Genomic DNA, 23588 nt, shown 5'->3' on the forward strand with positions numbered 1-23588 from the left:
CAGTATTGGCCAAACTGTAAACGATGAAAAGAGACAATATGGTATACCACTTAATTTCAGTAATGGTGATATCAATCTCATGAAACATGTGCACGAACACAACCGTGTGTGAACAAAGGAAACAATGGCAATTAGTAATGTATGCTTTGAGAATATGATCAGGTTCGTGTTGTTTCATAAATATCCATTGGAAATGCAGCGCGGCAAATTTTTATTTATTAGTGCATACATTATTAGATAAACACATGTCCATTTATGAATTGTTTGATGTATGTATCATGATATGTTTTTAGCTAATTATTTGTTTACCAACACAATACACAGATGGTATATACCATTATGCTTTTTTCGCAAAGTGGTTCATATTCGAGGCGTACAATATCAGATCGGTGTCAGACGACAATATTATATTCGTAGCATTCAATAAAAACATCACCTGTTTCAATTAATTGTTTACAATGATGAGCAGACACGCATGTGCTACAATGCTCTTATGTTACATAGGACATTTTTAGATTTCTATATGATATATCATATAACTGTTATGCAACATATGTGTATAGATTATTGGGATGTCGCATTATATCAAATATCACCAACACATTGTCTATATATAATTGAATGTTTGTATTGTATTGTATGTAATTGAGACTAAAATAAAGAATAAATCTTCATGTCTTACTCTTCACTACGATAGTTATTAACAAAAAGCCTCTTCGATTCCTTTCTTAGGCATACCATCATAATTATAAGTTTAATAAAGAACAACAAATCAACTTCTTATGCGGTCCCAATTGTTTTATTCCGTTCAGTTTTGTATCACTTATTCTAGTAAATGTACATGAGGAACGAATGTAATGGTAATTTTTACAAAATCTTATACATCTAATTATAGCAACAATTGAGTATTTGACTTTTAATAACTCTAAGAAATGACAATGCAATACCACTACCACGAGAAGACACGGGGGTATCTTAAATTATGTGGAAATGACCAGACATCCGCAACATGTGGTTTATGACCCCTTGTTGTTATTTAGTATGTGTCGGCACAGTATCTTATCATAACGAGATAATGGGTTTGTGCTGAACACAGGGACAATTAAACAACAGATATACCAATAAACAAGATTATTGATAGATCTTTGATTAAACACCGCGATAAAAAGGCTCAAACTAACAGTGTCAAAATTTGTGCAAACATGTGAATAAAAACTAGTACTTTAATCAAGAAAATGTATACAATGTATTGAGACCTAAAATGGGAAGTAGATATTTACTGACGATGTCATCTTGTGTTGACAATATCGTAACTTCAAAAGCGTGATGGGTTGAAATTAGATGCGGCATTGCGTGGTATTATAAACGGCATCACGTTCCGCCTCGTTCTGAAATTCAGCGAGTCACGTGACGTCGCGCTCTTATCGATTTTGGCTTATTGTGAAAAGGGTCTATTAATACAGTCTGTACAGCTATGCAGAACAGATAACGGTTATGCCGTCGAACCCAAGCGAGGTCAGTTTATCGGTAATATTATTTAGATAACACTTGTACAGTTTCTGCAGGAAGTATTCGGATATGGCGGTAGTTTTTGGACAATTTCGCTGAATGTTGTGAAGAATCAAGTTTGAAAACAGAATTATATTCGAAGACGAGTGTTGTAATATGTATTTTGAAATGTTCAGGAAAAAAGGTTTGACTATCAGACTTGAGTTGGCAAATATGTTAAAATGTGTAAAGCGTCTGTGCAGAAAAACGGACGATGACGTTTGCTACACATCGAAATGTTTTGACAAAATGCAAGTGATATACAGAGTATCGTCCCAGTTATAATATAGAAATATAGTGACAGAAACAAAACATTCGAAAACATCTGTACGTTGCTTTGTGTCACTTTATTATTGTTTTGTTATTGCGATTCCAACTTTAAGGCTCTGTAACATTTAACTTATTGACAAAGTGGCATTACAGAATTATCTCTGCTACCATGTCATTAACATACGTAGAACATTGAATATGAATATCATAATTGCGTTACGAATCGGGCTTATACGCTGAGTGCTTTTAGACTTAAACTGCATGTGCACATTCTAATTGCCTTAACTATTTTACATTAAATAAGAAACATTCGCACACAAATCAATGCCTCCAGACTTTTTCAAAAACATCAACAACAGTAGGCAGATATTTGTAAAACGCATTAAGAACAAAAACATTTTTGACATGAAACTTTGATTTTGTTACAATCCTGATATAACTTAATATGCAACATAATTGTTGGATTTACATAACGATTTTTGGAACAATTGATATATAACTATTTGTTTTATTTGAGAAATTAATTATTAAGGAATTTACTGAAATAAAAGGTGAAGCATCCTTTACAATATAAATGTTCAAATAGCTTTGATTTATTACAATCCTGATATAACTTAATATGCAACATAATTGTTGGATTTACATAACGTTTCTTGGAACAATTGATATATTACTATTTGTTTTATTTAAGAAATTAATTATTAAGGAATTTACTGAAATAAAAGGTGATGCATCCTTCACAATATAACTGTTCAAATATCAATTACCATTTATCGTTTAAACCAATTAATTTATGCTCGATTGCATCGAAAGCCTCAGGCTTATAGATACGCTCTCGAGTCCGTTTCCTGGGCCGATAACCAATACTTGGTGTCTTTGGGATTCCACAGGACCATTTCTAAGCTATGCATGCGTACCGATGTATGTAATAATGCAAAACATACTGTTTAAAGATATGTTATTTCTAGTTATAAGCATTACAAATCAATAAGTTAACGTTCAACTATAATTACCAATAGTATGAACACATTAATCAATGTAAAAAAGTTTGTTCTGTGAAACAGTTTGCTGAAGACTACATAGTCATACTTTTATTTAAAAACAAAAGATTAAATTCAATAATTACTAATCGACTGGAATACAACCCTAACTTGATATAGCAACTGCTAAATATAAAGCCTGTATTAAAACATGATACCATTCGAAAACAGCAATCAATGCGATATCAGTGCATTACATCTAATCAAATATACACTTTACTATTTATAAACACGTATGATAAAAGTTTTAATTCACATGCGTGCATCCCCCTCTATTTCCCTCCCGTTCTCTCTCTGTCGCTGTTGCGATACCTCTCTCTTCATGTAACAACATCATAACGTTAACATTATTCTATATCCTTTGGTGCAGTGCAAGGTTTTGAGTCAACGTATTCCCGGATAGTTTTGTAAGTTTTACGGTATTTGTCCACATTGTTTAACATTTCACACAGCTTGCAATAAGACTTACAGTATTCAAGTTGAGGTTGCGTCGACACATACATGTCCTTTCTGCGAAGCATGGCGGTATATTTATCCTTATCGTTCCCAAATCGTATTAGAAACTCCGCTAACTTCTTAGCGTTTCCAAAGTCAGCAGCATTAACAAACGTGCCTGGTGGGAAATACTTTGTATAGTTAATTCCTCCACGCACAACCACAATTGTATCTGAATTAAAGCGTTCGAAAAACTTTTCGGTAACATAATCCTCGCAGAAAGAGTTTTCAAATGCCAAATAAAACTTGGACTGATAAAGTACTTTATCGATCTTTTGAGGGTCGTTTTTTGGAAGTGAACGATGGTTCTTAAAGCATGATCCAAAAATGTCAATGTCAACTCCATATTTTTGCATCTGTTCAACATATTCGTCGCGCCGCGATTGTACATGACAGTGGCTTACAAACCACGACGCAAATACCGATTTCCCGTCAAATATCGCGCTGTAGTTCTTCTTATCCAGTACCGACTGGCTATTATTCCGGAGCTCTATTGTCCCATAAGGATAGGGGATGTCAGCGTCTCTGTGATACATCATGGACCAGTTCATAACGTAGTTCCACTCTGGTCCAAAGTTGTATCCGTACAGTGTCTGGGGCTCGAGATTGAAGAATATCTTAAATTTAACCAAAGCACATATGACAAGTAAATACTTATATATTAATTACAATAGTTTAATTCTACAAAACTAAGAAATAAAAAAAACACCGTTACGAAATTGGAGTTGATATGTGTAAACCTCTTATAAGTACGAGAATATGAGAGCTACTGACCTTTATAAAATACGGCTTTTTATGGAGGATATACTTCGACAAAATCCTTATTTTTGCCCAAAGTTGAAACATTCACATTTCATCTTCGCTTGTTTAATCGTTCAACCCTCTACATTAAAAATACATGTATATTGTATTCTTTGTTGTATCCGCTTTAAATGTAGCTGCACGTTTGATTTACGCACAATTGCCTTACCGCACATTCACATTTCCTTAGTTTTGAATACAAACTTCCATCTTTAATAAAGCTTAACAATTCATCTGCAATGTCAGTTGGATTCTGTTAATTTGCTAGCTCTATATTTTTAACACCCTGTTTAATATAAAAAAAAATATACTTATGGATAAACCGTGAGGCTTTGATAAGATATATACACAATATTGTATACTTAAACAAATTAAAAATTGAATAAAATAGCGAGAGGCGAGTTAGATTTGAAATTGAAGTAAGAAACGTAGAGCAAGGACAGAACTGCCTTAAATGAGTTATGTATAGCGCTATCGCTTTTTGCCGATTAGAATATTAAGCTTTCATTTCGAAGTAAGGTGTATATGACTTTAAGATAAGCACAACCCGTATGTAACCGAGCGATGGAATTTGTTTGGGTATGATATTTCGTTTATAATGACGTACTCTAAAGCGTCGTTATTCACTGCTATTTGTTTTCATGCTTGTCTCAAAACCATCGCATCTTCATAAATCACTTAAAATTCGGTCGCATTTGTGGAGAGGCTGTATTTCAATATTATAAGCCGTAAAAGTTGTTGTTGGATAAAATTGTTCCCGAAAATAATTTAACTCACATTATGTCTCAATTTGTCCGATTTAATAAAAACTATTATGTCAAGTATTATAGACATATTCAATATTTTATATGGTTTCAGACAATAAAATTGATTATTCAAAAATGCTATTAACACGCTAATGGTATGAAAGATACCTGCAGAATAGAAAAATCCGCACAAATAATTCAACAGATAACACTAATTATTGTGCAAGAACATTCTAATGTGACATTGTCAATGGCGAAACTACGAAACGGAACAAAGGTGTTTTACAACTTTTAACAATATAGAGATTTGGAAGATACAACACAGATCTTTTAAATGAACAATGTTTAGGTTGACATCTTATTAAGCCTAAAACTATAAGTTAGACAATATTAGTTTGATTATACAGATAAAGTATTTCATGATCGCTTTGTAGATGCGCTGTTGTCTAGATTGTATGTGTGTTGTAATCGGGTAGAAACGAGTATTACAATAAAAAAAGTAAAGTCTACACCTACCCATGCCTGATCTTTTTTCCGGTGTACAGCGGAAATTGGCGGAATTCTTGGCATGCCACCACTACTTATAAGGTAAATCACGCTTGCTGATTGGTTGAACAATGCCTTGTTGGTTGTAGAGAAACAGTTGTTGTAAGGACACGTTCCCAGAGTCTTGTTAACAAGCAGCTCTGAAAACAGAATTTCGCATGGATATTTGAAAATGTTCGAAGATTAGCCTCCTTAGGGGTTCAATATTAAGTATGACGTACGAATGGTTTTGAAAATTGAAATGTTCTTGAATAGTATAAGAACAAAAATCTATTTATTGTATTTTAAAAACATTGAAAATCTTTTCAATAAATAGCGTATTTTTTATCTTAAAAAGAATCACTCGTGTACATTGATTGGCTAAATGATGCTGTTGGGCTTAGTGTAGTAAATTTGTTACATCGGCATACTCATTGAAACTAGATATACGTAAGCAGTAACTGTATACACTAGAACATACAATATTAAGTCATTTCTTCTATTCCTTTGTTTGATTGAATGGACGTTACACTAAGTTGCTGTCAATTCTTCAATAACTCCGTGGTAAAGGAGTTATGGGGGCTTATTTCGCAAGGTTCATCAACAGGACAAACGACAGAACGGCAAAAGCTATATTGTAATAATTTGTGTACAGTTCATCAATGTACCACTCAAATTACACCAGATATATCCCGGTAAAATAACTTCTCGGTGACATAATTCGCACAGTTTTCAAATGCCAAAGTAACCTGGACACGTTAAAGACGTTTTTCAGCCTTTTGATGATCATTTTGGGGAATCGACAGCTACTTTTTACCTAGTTTTTATAGATGCCAACAATAAAACCGTATGTATACGTTTTGAGGAATCGACAGCTACCTTTTTAATGTTTTTATAGATGCCAACAATAAAACCATATGTATACGTTTTGGGGAATCGACCGCTACTTTTTAATAGTTTATGACGATGCTGGAACAGCAGCGTCCAATGTTTGATAACCAGTAAAAAAAGTCTTCACAATGGCGACCTATGCAAAAGACCGAGCCAGTCCGATTGAGATAACTCGATTTTTCAGTTACTTCCCTTGGCATTCGCCACTGCGTAGGAGAGTGCTCGTTGATTTTCATTGATAACATTCTCCTAGCAGAGTTGTCGTTCGTGTTGATAAAGGTAAATGTTAATAGAACAGCATATCCTGGGGAAACAGATTCAATAAGTGTATCAGAACGTTAATTTCAAGTTAGTAATTTTACATCCATTTTATTTTTATGGACCAATGAAACAATTATATATTTTCTCTATTTTGTTTGATATTTGTTCTCGACTTAGTAAATAAATTGCGAATAAAAACATGTAAAATTAACTTTTTACGTGATCACACAACTAAAGAATGCGAACGATTTCGAACCTGCAAATTGTAAACGCTGCACTGCTATGATATATATATAGATAAAACAACATGCTTTGCGAAACTGTCCGTCCCGCTAGCGCAGTGGTAAAGACGTTCGCTTTTTCACCTTTACGACACCGGTTCGATTCCCGCTCCCGGCGAAATGTTAGATTTTGTATGTTTTGTGGTCACCATTCCTGACAGTTGTTTTTTCTGGAAAATCTCACCCCCCCCCCCCCCCCCCCCGCAGCATTTGACCATATAAAAAATTAAAAAGTATTTCAGTACAAAACAAATAGCTGGAAATTGCAGCTATCATTCAAAATTCGTCCCAACTGTCGTCAATCTAATCTTATTAGGTAGGAGTGCTGGACACACTCCAGGTCCCAACATTATGCAGCCTCAGCGCGGAGGTAACTCATTACCTTGGAAAAACACAAATACACACACTGGGTGCAGCCTAGGCGCGTATAGACTCAAACAAGGCAACAAACTCAAGTACGGGCACAATCATTTAAAATTTACATATTGAATACGATATTCTAACAGAAATTACACAACCACCTAAGTATACATACAATGTTTCGTACGCAAATTGTTTTCGTACCAATTTTTTTTTCCTACCCAAACTTTTCGTACCCAAATTTTTTATCGTACCCAAATGTTCGTATCAACATACACAATTGTGGTGATATTGATAAACTTAAATTGATGTTTTATATCCATCCTCTTCAAAAGCATCGTCACACCAGTACCGCCAGTACTTTCATTATAGATGCCAACAATAAAACCATATGCGTACACCTGATCAACATACTCCTCGCTTCCGGACTAGGTGCAATGGTGACTTTCAAACAAAGACGCGAAGGTAATTTTTCCACAAAAAATGCACGGCTGTTATTATTTTGTTGGCAAAAGCAAACGACTATTAAATCAGGCGATAAAAACACAGGTATTAATTCTTTATTTATTTGCAAAAATTATGTTACCAACAAAAGAAACATATTGTTTGCACTGAGTTTTACTCGTTTTTTTTTACATCTCAGGTTTGGTGAATTTTAACATTATAAAAATATATAAAGATATGATTTGAAAAGAACAACGTGCTATATATATGTCTTCAACATCAATAACAGCGTTTCCAAGATACAAGAAGACATTTCGACATTAATATGATATTTTAAAAATAAAATATGCGTATTTTTGAAAATGATATTGTAGAAAAAGTATTTATTTTAGTTCATAATATTTGAAGACTTTTTATATTTATGAAAGGCAATATATTATTTTGCTAATATTAATTTTTGCTCCTTTAAAGGATTATTTCACATTTAACTTAATCTGAGTTACAAAAGAAAATGTGCCTGTCACTTCTTTTTTCAGTTTTATTCAGATATTCAGTCAAATTAATCAGTTAACCAGTCACATAACATGCGGTGGTACGATTCATGGTAGATCTATATTAATTTATTGTTTAAGGTATTGAAGTGGTTTCACATGTTTGTAACACGTTTATTAAAAAAAATCTTTATGATGGAGAGCATTTAATGTATGCGTTTGTTTTCACTGTTGTCTTGTTACATTATAAGCATGTTTATACTATAACTAATAGGAAAGAATATACAATTATTAAATTGCTATTAATATCACCATGTGTAGATTGTGTGTCGCTTGCTCACTGATGGCAAAATGTTCACAGTTAGAGGTCAAAAGGTTAAATATGGCCGGCATTTGGCATATAAATAATATCAGGACATGTTTAATTACTTTCCACAAAATATCACTCTGTGGTGACACCTTGTCGACGGCAACACGTTTAGCTCAATCTCAAAGATCACGCTTTCATTTGAGAGGTTTATAATGCTGAAATATTGCCATAGTTTAGATTTTAACTACAAAATATACACCATTTATTATGCATGTTTGAATCACAGGTGATTAGCGTGTGGCTATGATATTTATTAGTAAAAACATCATTTTGAATGATAAATAATCATATTAAAACGAAAAATCATTTTTTGTGAAAAAAAAATTTCAATATCAAATATATATATAACAAGGTATTCAACTCGAATTCATCCGAAAACAGGGTGAATCGCTTTGAACCGCCATCATGTCATCAATAAGACCGAGATCGTGAAAATCGCTGCAAAATTGATGAAGTAATGGCTGTTCAAAGCGATGCACCCTGTTTTCGGGGGTGAATTCCAGTTGAATACCTTGTTATATATATATATATATATATATATATATATATATATATATATATATATATATATATATATATATATATATATATATATATATATATATATATATATATATATATATATATGATAGTGATTTGTTTTCTCCAGAAAAGTTTATTTTTCGTTATAATATGATCATTTATCATTCAAAATGATGTTTTAACTAATTAATATTATAGCCACACGCTAATCACCTGTGGTTTGAATCAAGATGACACAAATGATTATTGTCGTTTGGTGGGAAACCCATGAACCCTTAGATTTAAGTTAGAGGCAACCTTTCAAATGTATGTAAAAAGCCGGTAAAAAGTTAGATAAGGGATAGCTGGAGCACTTATGTAACATACTTAACTTGCCCAATATTGAGGTCGCGCATAGTGTCCATGATATAACGAGGCATCATGTTAAGTATGCAGGATTTATTTCGGATAAAATTAATCCATCGAAGACATGCTGACTTCTTTTGTGTGTTGTTTATTTGGTATAGATGCAACCAATTGTTCGCAAATCAGGTAGTCGGTTTCATGTGAAACCATTACTAATTCACTGTTTGTGATAATTAACAATTATGTTGCCCATAAGTGTGGCTCACTTATTTTTCATTTGTGTGTGACTAGTAAGTGGCAACATAATCTACACATTTGCGCAAGACATAGGTATTTTTATAATCGCTAACAACATTGACTGGCAAACGACTGGGTCAATTCATTTTCTTCAGCGTCCATTATGCTTTATAAAGTGTTGAATGTGTTTTGCAGACATTTTAAATTAATATCAAGAAAATATGTATGTTTGTTTTGATCGCATTTGATTACATGTATTTCCAAAATACATTAAAATATGTTATTTTGATTTATCGTGTCGCTCTCAAACCGTGGGGCCAAAACCATAGAACAAAAAATCGAATTCTTGTTGTCTTATGAGTGTAACATCATAACGGTGTAATAGGCATCACAAGTAAACCAGTGCGGAACCAATCAATGCATTTTTAATTAAAAAAAAAATAAGCCGGAGTTTAAAATAAGGTTATATTATCAATGTACACGCCGGGTATGCGAATACTTAGATAACAGATGGCACTTCGATAACAGAGAACAACAAAAGCCACGTTCGAGCGGTTCTTCAGCTTTTTTGCATTTATGTTCTGTTCATTTGGTTTTATGACACAAATAATGATATAGCACTTCGCACTACGTAGAAAGAAATTCGCAGAAAAACGGTGGATTATATAAAAAATGAGATAAAATTCTAACGATAGTCAGCATTAATTGGATGATCAGTACATTTTTCAACCAAATTAAAATACTTGGAAATAAATTAAGAACCTGCTTACTATTCGAAATAAAAGATCAATATGTCCATTGATGTAACATGTTACATTTTAGTTTACTAACATATTTGAGAAAATTCAAATGTTTAAATAGTCGGATGCCAAATGTTCATTGTCATTTTTTTAACCGATCATCTCAATGAAAATGGCGCTTCTATTCCCGATTACTCGACACTTTTTACCAGATACAACACACTCATTTTAGTGAATCAGAAAAGCATAATTCGCTGTGAAATACTGTTATGTTATAGTGAGCAGGCAATGCATTAAAATTATGTTCTGACGTAAATTAAACACGAATTACCGAAACATGTTCTTATCTCTTTGAAATATGAGTATGAATTTGTATAAATGTGATAGATAAATGTTAAACTAATTCGATATGTCTGATGAGTACAGTCTATTTTACCATATATGTTTCAGTTTTCGAGTCACCCAACCGCCGGATCTTCGCAAAGTACACTAGCTTAAAAAGAGCTAAAACAATGTTAAATTACGTTCTTTATAGCGAAACGGTTGATCTAAAGCGTGTATAATTATGTCCTTATAAAGGTACGAAGGCCATTTACTTATATATTAGATAGTATGAAAAATCACTCTGCTAAAACTGCTACTTAGAGATAAATATCAGCAGCGATACAGGTCCGAAATTCTTTTAACTCGACCAATAAAGTGATGTAGGGTAAGGTGAATCGACTTCGAGCTAACGTTATCGTTGCGTAAAAGTAATTGCTCCCTAAATGCAGAACTGAAGATAAAGGTAGTTTTTTTCTCTTATTAATTTCATGACTACGCATTAGTATCGTCTTGCTGATGTGATTCTAATGAGCCCCAACGACATTGGATTTTAAGAAGACCAAATGTGTATTTGCCTCTTAAAGACCCCTTCGCCCCCGTTATTTACAGCCCTGATATAATTAAAATTAAACACGATCGTGTTGATCCACGTGATCCCTGGTATTTTAATCTCTCTGAATCCCAAGCTACCACTAAAACATGTTCATTACGTAGACAATTATTTCCGGTCGTCGTGTTTATCAATTGTAAAGTAATTTTTGAAAACGAACAACGCCATTGGTTATACATGTATTGTGTTTGTAATTAAGTTATTCATAGATTCCCAATGTGTAGCGCTTAACTATGCACATTGATTCGTACTTCAAAATCTTTAGTAAGAATAGCCATAATATACATAAATGCTTTCAGGTAGAAGATAAAACTCGGTAATCAGAGTGCCCAATTTGTTGAAAGTCTCTGTTATCCGAAGTGTCCTTTATTGGGAATCAAAGTGTCTGCAACTTCATGAATACCACCTTTTAAAACGTGTCATATCTTCCTTAATATTTAATTTAATACTGTTTCAGTTTTAAAAGCACAGTGATTGCTCTACATGCTTGAATATCGAACAATTTCTTGCAATGTTTCTAAGTAGTTTATTTTGTTGAAATGTTTACTATTCATCTAGTTTATGCTGTTTTCCGACAGATTTTTTTTTTGGCAAAAATCAACCATTTTTCTGTGATTTGTTTTCTTTCCAATAGAAAAAGATACACTATTTATCAACTCGACCGTGTGCTTTGTCTAAAAAACTTATCTTCAGGATATAACTAAAAAAACTAAGGCACTAACCTCTCGCACGTGACTTTTGCTTTTTTTCTGTTATCGATGTGCCATCGGTTATCGAAGTATCCGGATTACCAGCGTGACGTAGGACTTACAAACATGTTCTTGTTTTGTTTGTTGTTTATAAAAAACACTGTTCGCACAAGTTTTATCATTATCGTTGTAAAATACAACATGTTTGTACTGCAAATAAATAACTTCAACATGAACAAACGTAAATCAAATCTATTAAATCCTGTTTAATTCACAGTTAAACGTGCATACGCATCATGATACTTTTTTTATAAATAAAAATAGTTTGAGAGACACATTTTTGGTCCCTTTTTCGTATGTTTAAGCGTTTATGTTATCTTACTTGGATTGTTTAAAACAAAAAAAACAACAACAACAAAAACACTCGAAACGGTAAAAATTAAATATCAAAATATCTCGTAAATGGTAAAAAAAACACCCTGTTAACGGTCTAGGCATTTAACCGCTTGTCAAAGGTCGTGTTGGCAACAAGAAACAAACGTAACATTACCGTTGATCCAAACGGGTTTGTTGTACCAAAGTATCAGCAATTCGGATCTCAACACCGATGGCGATTTCGTGGTTACGTTGTAGTAATTACGAGGTATCAAAGACACGTTAGATAACACGTTTTTGTCATAAAGCGATAGTAGAGACACATTCATCCACTGACCTCTCACGATTGTCCATTCACTTTGTTTGTAAACGATGCAGAAACACATGAGCAGAAGTAGCATAAAAATAAATGTTCTTCGCTTCGTTATACAATCATTATTATGGAGCTGTATTAGCTTCAGCATTGTTGTTATCTCTCAACTAATTTGGATGGTTCAAATTAATTAAGTTATATTGTACAAATAAATCCGTGTCAATACTATGAATTCATGTAGATTAATACTTTCAATTTAAATCGTAACTAAAATCGCATATCCTTTTAACAAAAATGGTTGTTTTATCAACAAACAACTCTAAGCAACTCGCGTATAGGGTAAATGTCCGATGAACGATGGCCTACCGTCGCATATTTCAATATTGCGCATGCTCAGTGGAGTTGTGTTACCGTGAAAAAGGTTTTGGTCGCCATATAGTGCGCAACTAAATGCAGATATGGTTGGACATGACCGTATCCGCATTATTTGATAAACATTACATGCAAAATTACCTTGAGGCCCATTGCATATTAAAAGACAATACCAGAGCTCCAGATAAGGATTTGGTCTAAAGGGTATTTTACCCACTGATTGTATTGTTAAAGGGTATTTTACTCCTATGTTTCAGCCATAAAGGGTTTTTAAAAAGGCCATTGATCTTAACACACCTCGTAGTAATCTATTGCTCTATTATGGTAAGCAAAGACAACATGTGCTGCACATACGCACAGGCAGTGCAAAATTTCGCAATTATGTAATGGCATTGCTTGTACAATTGAAAATAAAGTCACACTGCCTGTGGGCTATGTAAGTTAAATATAAACTTCTTCAACAATAAGATCGCTGAAAATTATTACACTAGATTATTGGTTAAACCGGTTACGCACTTTAATCGATCACAAATACGTACAAAGATTTGTATTGAGCCTATTGTTAAAGCGTTTTTTTAAATTTTCAATGCGTAAATACGCGGATAGGCATCTTATCTGGAGCTTTGGACGATACCTTTATACGCGTCCTCTGCCAATAAACAGCTTTAATCTGTTAACACCAATCGTTTTATGTAATACACAATTTTTTAAGTAGACTAGTTAAGTTTTAAACCGAAAATTGGAAATACGATTAACAGTTAATTCTTTAACTATTAATCTCTTTAAAGGTTTTTATTTACATGAAAGCTATGTTAAACACGTGCAAGTTATGATATGTATTTTAACATGCTTTGTGTACGTCCCGTTAAGTTAAAATAATGCGTCCTTGAAACGTCGGTTGGTTAAAATTCTTACAAGCTATTTGTCTCAGGTACTCAAATGTTGAGCAGATGCTCAGACATGTTTGTTTTATGTGCCTGATACTAGACTGGCACCAACACATGCTCAGTACACACTCAGTATGGTTCCTTTTTTTCCTTCCTGGTTAGTGCACTTGGTACCGTTTTACTAAGCAACTTACGCAAGTCTTAGACTTACGCACAATTTTTTAAATGATTTAATTTCATTTATTTCAGATTAAGGCAAACTAATTTTTACTTAGAATGTAACATTATATTATGAATTTCATTTCATACATAACAACTTTTAATATAGCAAGAATTTGAAGGAAATAGACTGAATTTAAAATATGTGCGTAAGTCTACGAATTGCTTAGTAAAACGGTACCCTGGTTCCTATATTGTTAGAATTCACCAGGGTCGCTTTTACCACAGGTTTACTTAACATGTAAGCATAGGCGCAAGGCGCAAGCAGAAACCTTTTCACAACCTGGTCACTGGACTGGTGCCTACATGGTAAGCATAGGCTCAGGCAATGATATTTTTACTGCCCGGGTACTGAACTGGTCCCCATATGGTAAGTCAAGGCTAAGGCATGTACAATTTAAATGCATGGGTACAGGACAATTATGCACATGGTAAGCATTAGCTCAGACAGGAACATGTAACTACCTAGGTTGTGCTCCAGAAAATCATAGTTTTTTTAATAAGAGAAAAATTTAAAGACAAAATATATGATTCTTGGAATGAAAATATAACAAACGAAAATGTCCACCAAAAATGATAATGAAACATGAATTGCATGAAACATTATCTAGAGAACAGACCTATATACTCGACTGGTACCAAAGTGATAGGCTAAGGCTACGGTAGGTACTTTTTAACTACCCAGATACTTGACATGTACCCACACGGTAATCAGATGCTCGAGAAAGTCTATTTTCATTTACGCTTACTGTACTGGTAACCATTTATTTAGCATAGGCTCGGGTAGGTACATATTTGGTAGCCTGTGTACTGGAAATACCCACTAGCTAAGTATAGGCCTAAAATGGTAATTGGATTGATTTGAACAAAGTGAGCATATACTGAGGCTGGTATGATTTTTCCAACCGAGTTCATGACTGGTACCCAACGTGATTAACATTGGACCAGGCTTGTACATTCTCACTAACGAGAAAGTTGACTGGTACCCATACGGTAATCTTAGGTTCGAGAAGGTGCATTTTCACTACCCGCTTACTGAAAACAGGTTTCCTTTTGGTAAGCATATGGTAATGCAGGTACGTATTCATTACCCTGTTACTGGACTGGTACCAACATAGTAAGCATAGGATAGTTAAGAGTATGGGTAACGCAAGCATTCCATCATTATGTAGGTTTTTATTACTCTTACACTGACCTGGTACCAGTTTAGTTAGTAGAAGGTTATGGGTACAGATATTAACCGAGTACTTTATTGGTACCAAGATGCTTAGCATAGACTCATGCATGGCTTTTACTCAACGCCTTTAAGCACACTGGCATTCCTGTTCCTGAATCAAATTCAGTAGTAGTATCCGTGTCGCGGAATTTTCAAGAAAACTGTTATCATGTGCATGAATGTGTTTTTCCCAGAACACCACTTTACTGTTTGCATCTTATTTTCCAATTACCTATGTGTGCTTGTTTGAGTTCAGGAGCAACATATAAAACAATACATGACCATTTAAAAAAAATAATCGAACACATAGCCAACTGTTGGTATATGCACCTGGACCTTTATAAATGCCTGCATGCTAGTATGCGTTCACAACCAGGGAACTGGGCTGATACTTACATGGTTAGCACAGGCTTAAGAAGGTGCACCTTCACTTTTCGGTATTTAACATAGTATCAATATACGTAGAATTAGCTCAGGCTGGTATGCTTTCACTACCCGAATACTGGAATGGTATTTACATGCAATTCAGAGGCTCTGAATGTTAGTCGTTCACTACCGAAGTACAGGAATGGTTCATAAATTGTAAGTATAGGCTACGGCAGGTACGTTTACCCAACCCGCATACTTGACGGGTACCCACATAGTTAATACAAACTTAGACTTGTATATTAACAAGATGATGGGCATCGTAAACATATGATCGGGATTGTGCATATTCAATATCTGGTTACTGGTCTGGAACCCACATGGAAACCAGAGGCTCACGAAGATATATTTCACTACAGGGGTACTGGACATGCATTCACGTGGTTATCATCGGCTAAAGCAAGTATAAATTTACTACTTGGTACTTGCATTTCATTTGCATGATACGCAAAGGCTCAGGAACGTACCTTTACCTTACTGTAGTACTGAACTAGTTTTCAGCAACCCCACATTCAAATACTAAAGATTCTATATATTTGTTCAAACAGAAGAATCACATATGAAAACAAAAGTTAGCATTGAAGATGCCATTTGACATCTGAAAGCAATTTTGTAAAACACAGAATTTATCAAAAAGGACAATGTGTATTACAAGCGAAAATTAAAATAAATAGCAAATGAGATGTTTGGTCACGTTGTCAATAGGTTATCAGGTGCATGAAAATCTATTAACGCAGATAAATGTCCAACTATCAATTGACAGAACAGAGCCGAGCAAATATAGTTTTGGAAGGATGGAAAAGTTTAACAATTAAAACACCTGCGTCTTTCCAATGAAAAATTCATTTGCCAACTGTCGTTAAGTTGTTTCATTACTCTGCTTGATTGAATCAATATTTTACTTTAAACACAACTCGTTCTGTTTTCGCTTATCCATTTTGAAAACCGCTATGGCATAAAAGTCGGATTATATATTTATCGAGAACAAAACCATCTCCTTCAATTATCCTAACTGTTCAAGTATCCAAGGTCTTTTATCTTTATTGTGTGTACCAAACAATAACAAATCAACCCAATTCAAAGAATCGGGAACATGCGCTTATTATCAATCGGTAATCAATAGTTAAAAAGAATAACAATGGCAGAAAATGTAACATCTCGCAGTCGATTCCAAAAACCATTATCGTTTATTGGGTCACATAGCTTCGTACACAAACCCGATCGAACCACAGCACCGAATCAAGTCAGGTGTGAAAATTTCTGGTGTTTGTCGGGGGTCAATTTTGATCAAACTTGATCAAAAAATATTATCTGCACAAATCTTGCCGAGTTTGTATCTTGGTAAATTTTATCCAAAAAACAGATAACAAGGTCGAAGCTTAAAAAATCATTGCTGCCACTCTGAAGGCAACTGTAGTGACTAATACTCCATGAACATTTTGCCAGAATGTTTATTAAGACAATATCTAGTCTGAGTTTGAAACAGCGTTCTGTGCGTCAAAATCTAGGCCACTATGTCAAATCTTGCTCATCTTTTCTAATTCTTGACCGAGTTCGAATCTGGGTTAAGAAACTTTGTAAGAAGGTCAAATGTTTGAAAAAACATTGGTTCCACTTCAAAGGCCATATTGATGAATCAATCTTGATAAAACTTGTCCAGAATATTTAACTTCACATTTTCTAAACCGATTTTTAATCGGTTTACGTGCTTCCGAAAAATAGGGCACCGGGTCAAATGTTTGAGATATCGTGTTACCGATACAAAAGTCACATTGATTGCTCGATCTTTATGAAACTTGGTCAGCATGTTTATCTTGGTAATATCATGACCGAGTGCAAATCTTGGCCACGTGTTTCCCACTACTAGGTCACCAGGTAAAATATTATTGCAACTCAAAATAGCACATTTATAAATCAATCTTGATAAACCTTTGTCAGACTGTTTATGTTGGAAAAGTTCAGGCCGATTGTGGTCACTTGCATAAAAGTACTAACTCAGCAAGTCAACTCTTTGAAAAAACATGTTACCATGTGACCCGGCATGACCCATATTTAAACTTGACCTAGATATTGTCTAGACACAACTTCTGACCAAATTTGGTGAAGATCGGATGAAAACTACTTCAATTAGAGAGCGGACACCATGCTAAATGCTTGAAATGCACTAAGTGACCCTGTGACCTAGTTTTTGACCCTGCATGACCCATATTCGAACCTGACCTAGATATTGTCTAGACACAACTTCTGACCAAGTATGGTGATTATCGGATGAAAACTACTTCTATTACGGAGCGGACACCATGCTAAATGCTTGAAATGCACTAAGTGACCCCGTGACATAGTTTTTGACCCGGCATGACCCATATTAAAACTTGACCTAGATATTGTCCAGATACAACTTCTGACCAAGTTTGGTGAAGATCGGATAAAAACTACTTCAATTAGAGAGCAAACACTATGCTAAATGCTTGAACTGCACTAAGTGACCCTGTGACCTAGTTTTTGACCCGGCATAACCCATATTCGAACTTGACCTAGATATTGTCTTGATAAAACTTCTGACCAAGTTTGGTGAAGATCGGATGAAAACTATTTGAATTAGAGAGCGGACACTGCTGTGGACGCAGCTCGCCCGCCGCCAAGGTAAAACTTTAATACGTCCCGTTTTTTAAAAACGGGCGTATAAAAAGTGATGCTTCCTCCACAAAATAAATGTTCAAATATCGATTACCATTTTTCGTTTAAACCTATTAATTTTAGATCGATTGTATCGAAAGCGTCAGGCTAATACATGTAGAAATGTCAGTGTCCTTGGCCGATAACCAGTACTTGGTATCTTTGGAACACCACATTACCATTTCTAAGATCTGTATGTGTACCGATGTATGTAATACTGCAAAGAATAATGTTTAAAGATATGTTATAAAGATATCCGAATTACACATAAATAAATAAACGTTTTACTATAACTAGTGGGAGCAGTGGTCTAATAGTAGGACGCTGGCTTAGAGATCGAGAGGTCCCTGGTTCGAATCCTTTTCTGACCACTGAAATTTTCCTGAGCAAGAAATTTATCCAACATTTTCTCCTCTCCACCCAGGTGTTTAAATGGGTACCTGTGAGTGTGCCGTGGCTGCATACTGCGACGAATGTTAACGGACGACTTATGACCCAGTGATCGGGGGGGGGGGGGGTAAATGTGAAGCGCGTCTGAACGCACATACTGTATGAAAAGGGCGCTATAAAAATGTGGTAATAAACAACAACAAAAATCTACCAATAGTAACACATTTATCCATGTTAAAAGATTTTTCAGTGAAACAAAACTGATGACCTCTCCCTCTCCCCCCTCCCTCCCTCCCCCCTCCCTCCCCCCCTCCCTCCCCCCTCCCTCCCCCCCTTCCTCTCCCCCCTCCCTCCCCCCTCCCTCCCCCCTCCCTCCCCCCTCCCTCAACGAAAATTTTCGGGGAGCATAATAAAAAGTAAAGTCTACACCTACCCATGTCTGATCTTTATTCCGGTGTACAGCGGAAACTGGCGGAATTCTTGGCATGCCACCGCTATTTATGAGGTAAATCACGCTTGCTGATTGGTTGAACAATGCCTTGTTGGTTGTAGAGAAACAGTTGTTGTAAGGACACGTTCCCCGAGTCTTGTTAACAAGCAACTCTGAAAACAGAATTACACATGGCTATTTGAAAATGTTCGAAGATTAGCCTCGTTAGGGGTTCAATATTAAGTTTTACGTACGAAAGGTTATTGAAATTTAAAATGTTCTTGAAAAGTCTAAAAATAGAAAACTATTTCTATTTTAACAACTTTGAAAATATTTTACAAACAAAACGTATGTTTAATCTTAACGGGAATCATTCGTGTAGATTTATTGGCTAAATGATGTAATTTGGCGAAGTTTGATAAATTGTTTACATCGGCAAACTTCATACTCATTAGAACTAAATATACTTCAGCAGTAACTGTATACACCAGAAAATACAATAAAGTCAGTTTTCTGTTCGATTGAATGGACGTTACATTTAGTTGTTGTCAATTCGTAAATAACGCCGTTGTGAAATAGATATGGGTGCTTATTTCGCAAGGTCCATCAAAAGGACAAACGAAAGAACAGCAAATGTCAAAATGATGTATTTAAATTTCAAAACCAATCTAAAAGGTGTTTAAAACCCACTAACACGCAACAACACAAGAACAATATCGCCAAAATCAATCACAGTAAATAGCCTTACCATTGTTTTAAATAAAGACTCAAGCCAATTTGTTTCAAACGTATTGTTAGGGGATAAAATTTCATGACAAGTTAATTTAAGATTTTTGATCAGTGTGATATGTGATTATTTGACTTATCTTAAAAGTCACGTATTTCAATTGATTAACCAGTCAACAGAATTTTAGGTGATAGGGCGCTCCCCAATCGAAGCAGATTGTTTGCTTTCTCTGATGCGTTCCAAAAAACAGCGATATGCAGAAATATGCTAGTGGGTCGTAATTTGTGTTATTACTTCTTCAATGTACAGCCAAAATTACACCCGAAATACCCCGGTTAAATAACTTCTTGGTGACCTAATCCTCGCAGTTTTTTTTAAATGCCGAACTTAACTTGACGTTTTCAGTCGTTTGGTGATCGTTATCTGTAAACGACAGCAAGTTTTTAAGTAGATTTTATAGATGTCAACAATAACACCTGATCAACACACCCTCGCATCAGGACTTGGTGCAACAGTGACAGTTTAGCAAAATTTAATTAGTTTACCTTGATAAGCTATGTCATTCAAAGGTCAAGGTAAAATTCAACTTGCCTGGTACAGTACCCTCATGATAGCATGAAAGTATTTGAAGCTTGAAAGCAATAGCATTGATACTTTAGAAGTAAAGTGGATCTAAACACAAAATTTAACCATATATTCAAAGTTACTAAGTCAAAAAAAGGCCATAATTCCGTCAAAATGACAACCATAGTTATGCAACTTGTCCTGTACTGTCCCCTTATGATAGTTTGCGAGTGTTCAAAGTATGAAAGCAATATCTATGATATTTTAGGAGTAAAATGGACCAAAACACAAAACTAAATCAAATTTTCAATTTCCAAGTATAAAGGGCCCATAATTCTGTCAAAATGCCAGTCAGAGTTACATAACTTTGCCTGCACAGTCCCCTTAAGATAGTTAGTAAGTGTTGCAAGTATGAAAGCAATAGCTTTGATACTTTAGGAATAAAGTGGACCTTAACACATAACTTAACAAAATTTTCAATTTTCTAAGTATAAAAAGGGCACATAATTCTGTCAAAATGCCAGTCAGAGTTACATAACTTTGCCTGCACAGTCCCCTTATGATAGTAGTAAGTGTTGCAAGTATGAAAGTAATAGCTGTGATACTTAAGGAATAAAGTGGACCTAAACACAAAACTTAACCAAATTTTCAATTTTCTTAGTATAAAAAGGGCACATAATTCTGTCAAAATGCATGCCAGAGTTATCTTACTTTGCCTGCCCAGTCCCCTCATGATAGGAAGTGTACCAAGTTTGAATGCAATAGCGTTGATACTTTCTGAGAAAAGTGGACCTAAACACAAAACTTAACCGGACGCCGACGCCGATGTGATGACATTAGCTCATAATTTTTTTTCAAAAAATAGATGAGCTAAAAAATGTTTAAAATTAAAACTGTTTTGCAAACATTCATTTGCAACTAAATTTATAAAATTGCTTCATAATGTTACTGGAACTCTGATACTTAAGTGCATATTCAATTAATGATAAAGCAATTCTTTTTTTTTCTTTTTCATATTATATCACTCAATTAAGTAAAAGACCTGTTTGTCAGAAACACAACGCCCCCTATTGCGCCGCTTTGAAATAATATTTCAATATATCATTTGGCAGGTTTAGAAAATATCTCCCTTTTAAAGCTTATTACTTCCCTTGGATTGTATTTTTTTACTTTTGACCTTCAAGGATGTCCTTGACATTGACCTTTTACCACTCAAAGTGTGCAGCTTTATGAGATACACATGCATGCCAAATATCAAGTTGCTTTCTTTAATATTGCAAAAGTTATCGCAAAACTTTAAGCTTGGTTTAAGTTTTGGGACAAAATGACAGACAGACACGGCAAAAACAATATGCCCCGATCATTCTATCCTGGTGCATAAAAATCGTTTTCACAAGAATGGCATTAGTTTCAGAGCTCAGCAAATGAAATATTTATATAAAAAAAATAAGGAGTATTTTTAGGTATTGAACAGAATTGGTTCAGTACATTAACTGAACTGAGTGTCTTAAAATGGGCTTGAATCGTTACGGTATATTGAACAAAACGACACTAATTAACAAAGTGTGAAATGTAAGTTAGTGGTAACCCTATTTTTTTCTTATATTTCATTTTTATTTTTTGTCAACATTCTTTCTATGCCATCAGCGTTTCGATTTATATCCAGTTATTTTTATACAATAACCATTTAAAGTCAATGCTAAAAGGTATAAACGATAAGGGAATCATTCAAAAACTTTAATGGTGGACATATTTTTAACATCCTCTAAATTATTAAATACTATAATCGTTTTTTACACAGAATTATCATGATCAGAAATTTACGTAGGTAACGCAAGAACCAGTTTGTACCTCAAGCATACTTAGATGATCGCACTAATATGAATTGCCCATTTCATGAGTTTGCCATTAAACGTACCCATTTTAAATATAGCCATTTTAAAAGTATTGCAGGATTTATTTCGAATAAATTAATCCATTGAAGACATACTGATTTCAATCAGTGTTTTGCAAAGCAGGTATTCGGGGAAATGTGAAAACAATTAGAACAACCTTAATAATTCACTTTTTGTGATAATTAACAATTATGAAGTCGATTGACAGAGTCTTAAAAAAGCCGATAAACTCGCTACAGAAGCTAATACCCTCCGCTTCATAGACATTGGACATATGTTTAATCTCTAGAACAGATCTCATAACTGATGACGTTATTGTTCACTAATTTTTCATTTGTGTGTGACCAGTAATTGGCAGTACATGTATAATCTACACATTTTCACAAGACATAGGTAATTTTTTCAACTGCTAACAAAATTGACCGACAAACAACTGGGTCAATTAATTTTATTCAGCGTTCATTATGCTTTATAAAGTTTTGACTTTGTTTTGCAGACATTTTAAAACAATATCAAGAACATGTGTATGTTTGTTTTTCTTTTTTTGATCGCCTTTTATTACATGAATTTCTGAAATGCATTAAAATATGTTATCTTCATTTATCGTGTCGCTCAAAAACCGTGGGACCAAAACCGTAGAACAAAAAATCGATTTCTTGTTGTCTCATGAGTGTAAGATCATAACGGTGTAATTACCAGTAAACCAGTGCGGATACAACAAATGCATTTCAAATTAAACAAGAGCTGTCACCATAGGATAACTTATGCCCCCTATAAACGCTTGATAGAAGTTATGAGCTTTTTTCGAAACTTAAACGCAGATTTCGAAACCTATACGCGGACCCTAAGATTAAGGTCATGGTCACAGGGGTCAAAACTTATGTGTATGGAAAGGCCTTGTCCATATACACATGTATACCAAATATGAAGCTTATATCTCAAGGGACATAGAAGTTATGAGCATTTTTCGAAATCTAAACGCAAAGTTTGACGGACAGACGGACAGACGGACGGACAGTCCGATCACTATATGCCCTCCTTAGGGGGCATAAACATGTCAAGTCGGAATTTAAAATTAGGTTTCATTGTCAATGTAGAACTTACAAAC

The 23588-nt window shown here is 34.5% G+C and overlaps 1 protein-coding gene across 3 annotated transcripts in view; it reads right to left on the reverse strand.

Annotated features, from left to right (window-relative positions):
- Positions 1 to 2300: 2300 nt before the first annotated feature.
- The window catches only part of LOC127841082 (alpha-(1,3)-fucosyltransferase C-like), a 29596-nt gene continuing 8308 nt past the window's right edge, over positions 2301 to 23588 (reverse strand). For 2 of the 3 annotated variants that reach the window (XM_052369632.1, XM_052369634.1), the window contains 3 exons: positions 19298 to 19467; positions 5417 to 5586; positions 2301 to 3970 (listed from right to left, as the gene is read on the reverse strand). In XM_052369632.1, the coding sequence (XP_052225592.1) occupies positions 3206 to 3970; positions 5417 to 5586; positions 19298 to 19301 (939 nt within the window). In that variant the 5' untranslated portion in view covers positions 19302 to 19467 and the 3' untranslated portion in view covers positions 2301 to 3205. Of the gene's footprint in view, positions 3971 to 5416; positions 5587 to 12540; positions 12848 to 19297; positions 19468 to 23588 lie in introns of those variants that run through there. The other variant, XM_052369631.1, reaches the window with a different exon arrangement.

This window comes from Dreissena polymorpha, chromosome 8 (assembly GCF_020536995.1).
Source record: "Dreissena polymorpha isolate Duluth1 chromosome 8, UMN_Dpol_1.0, whole genome shotgun sequence".
Lineage (NCBI taxonomy): Eukaryota > Metazoa > Mollusca > Bivalvia > Myida > Dreissenidae > Dreissena > Dreissena polymorpha.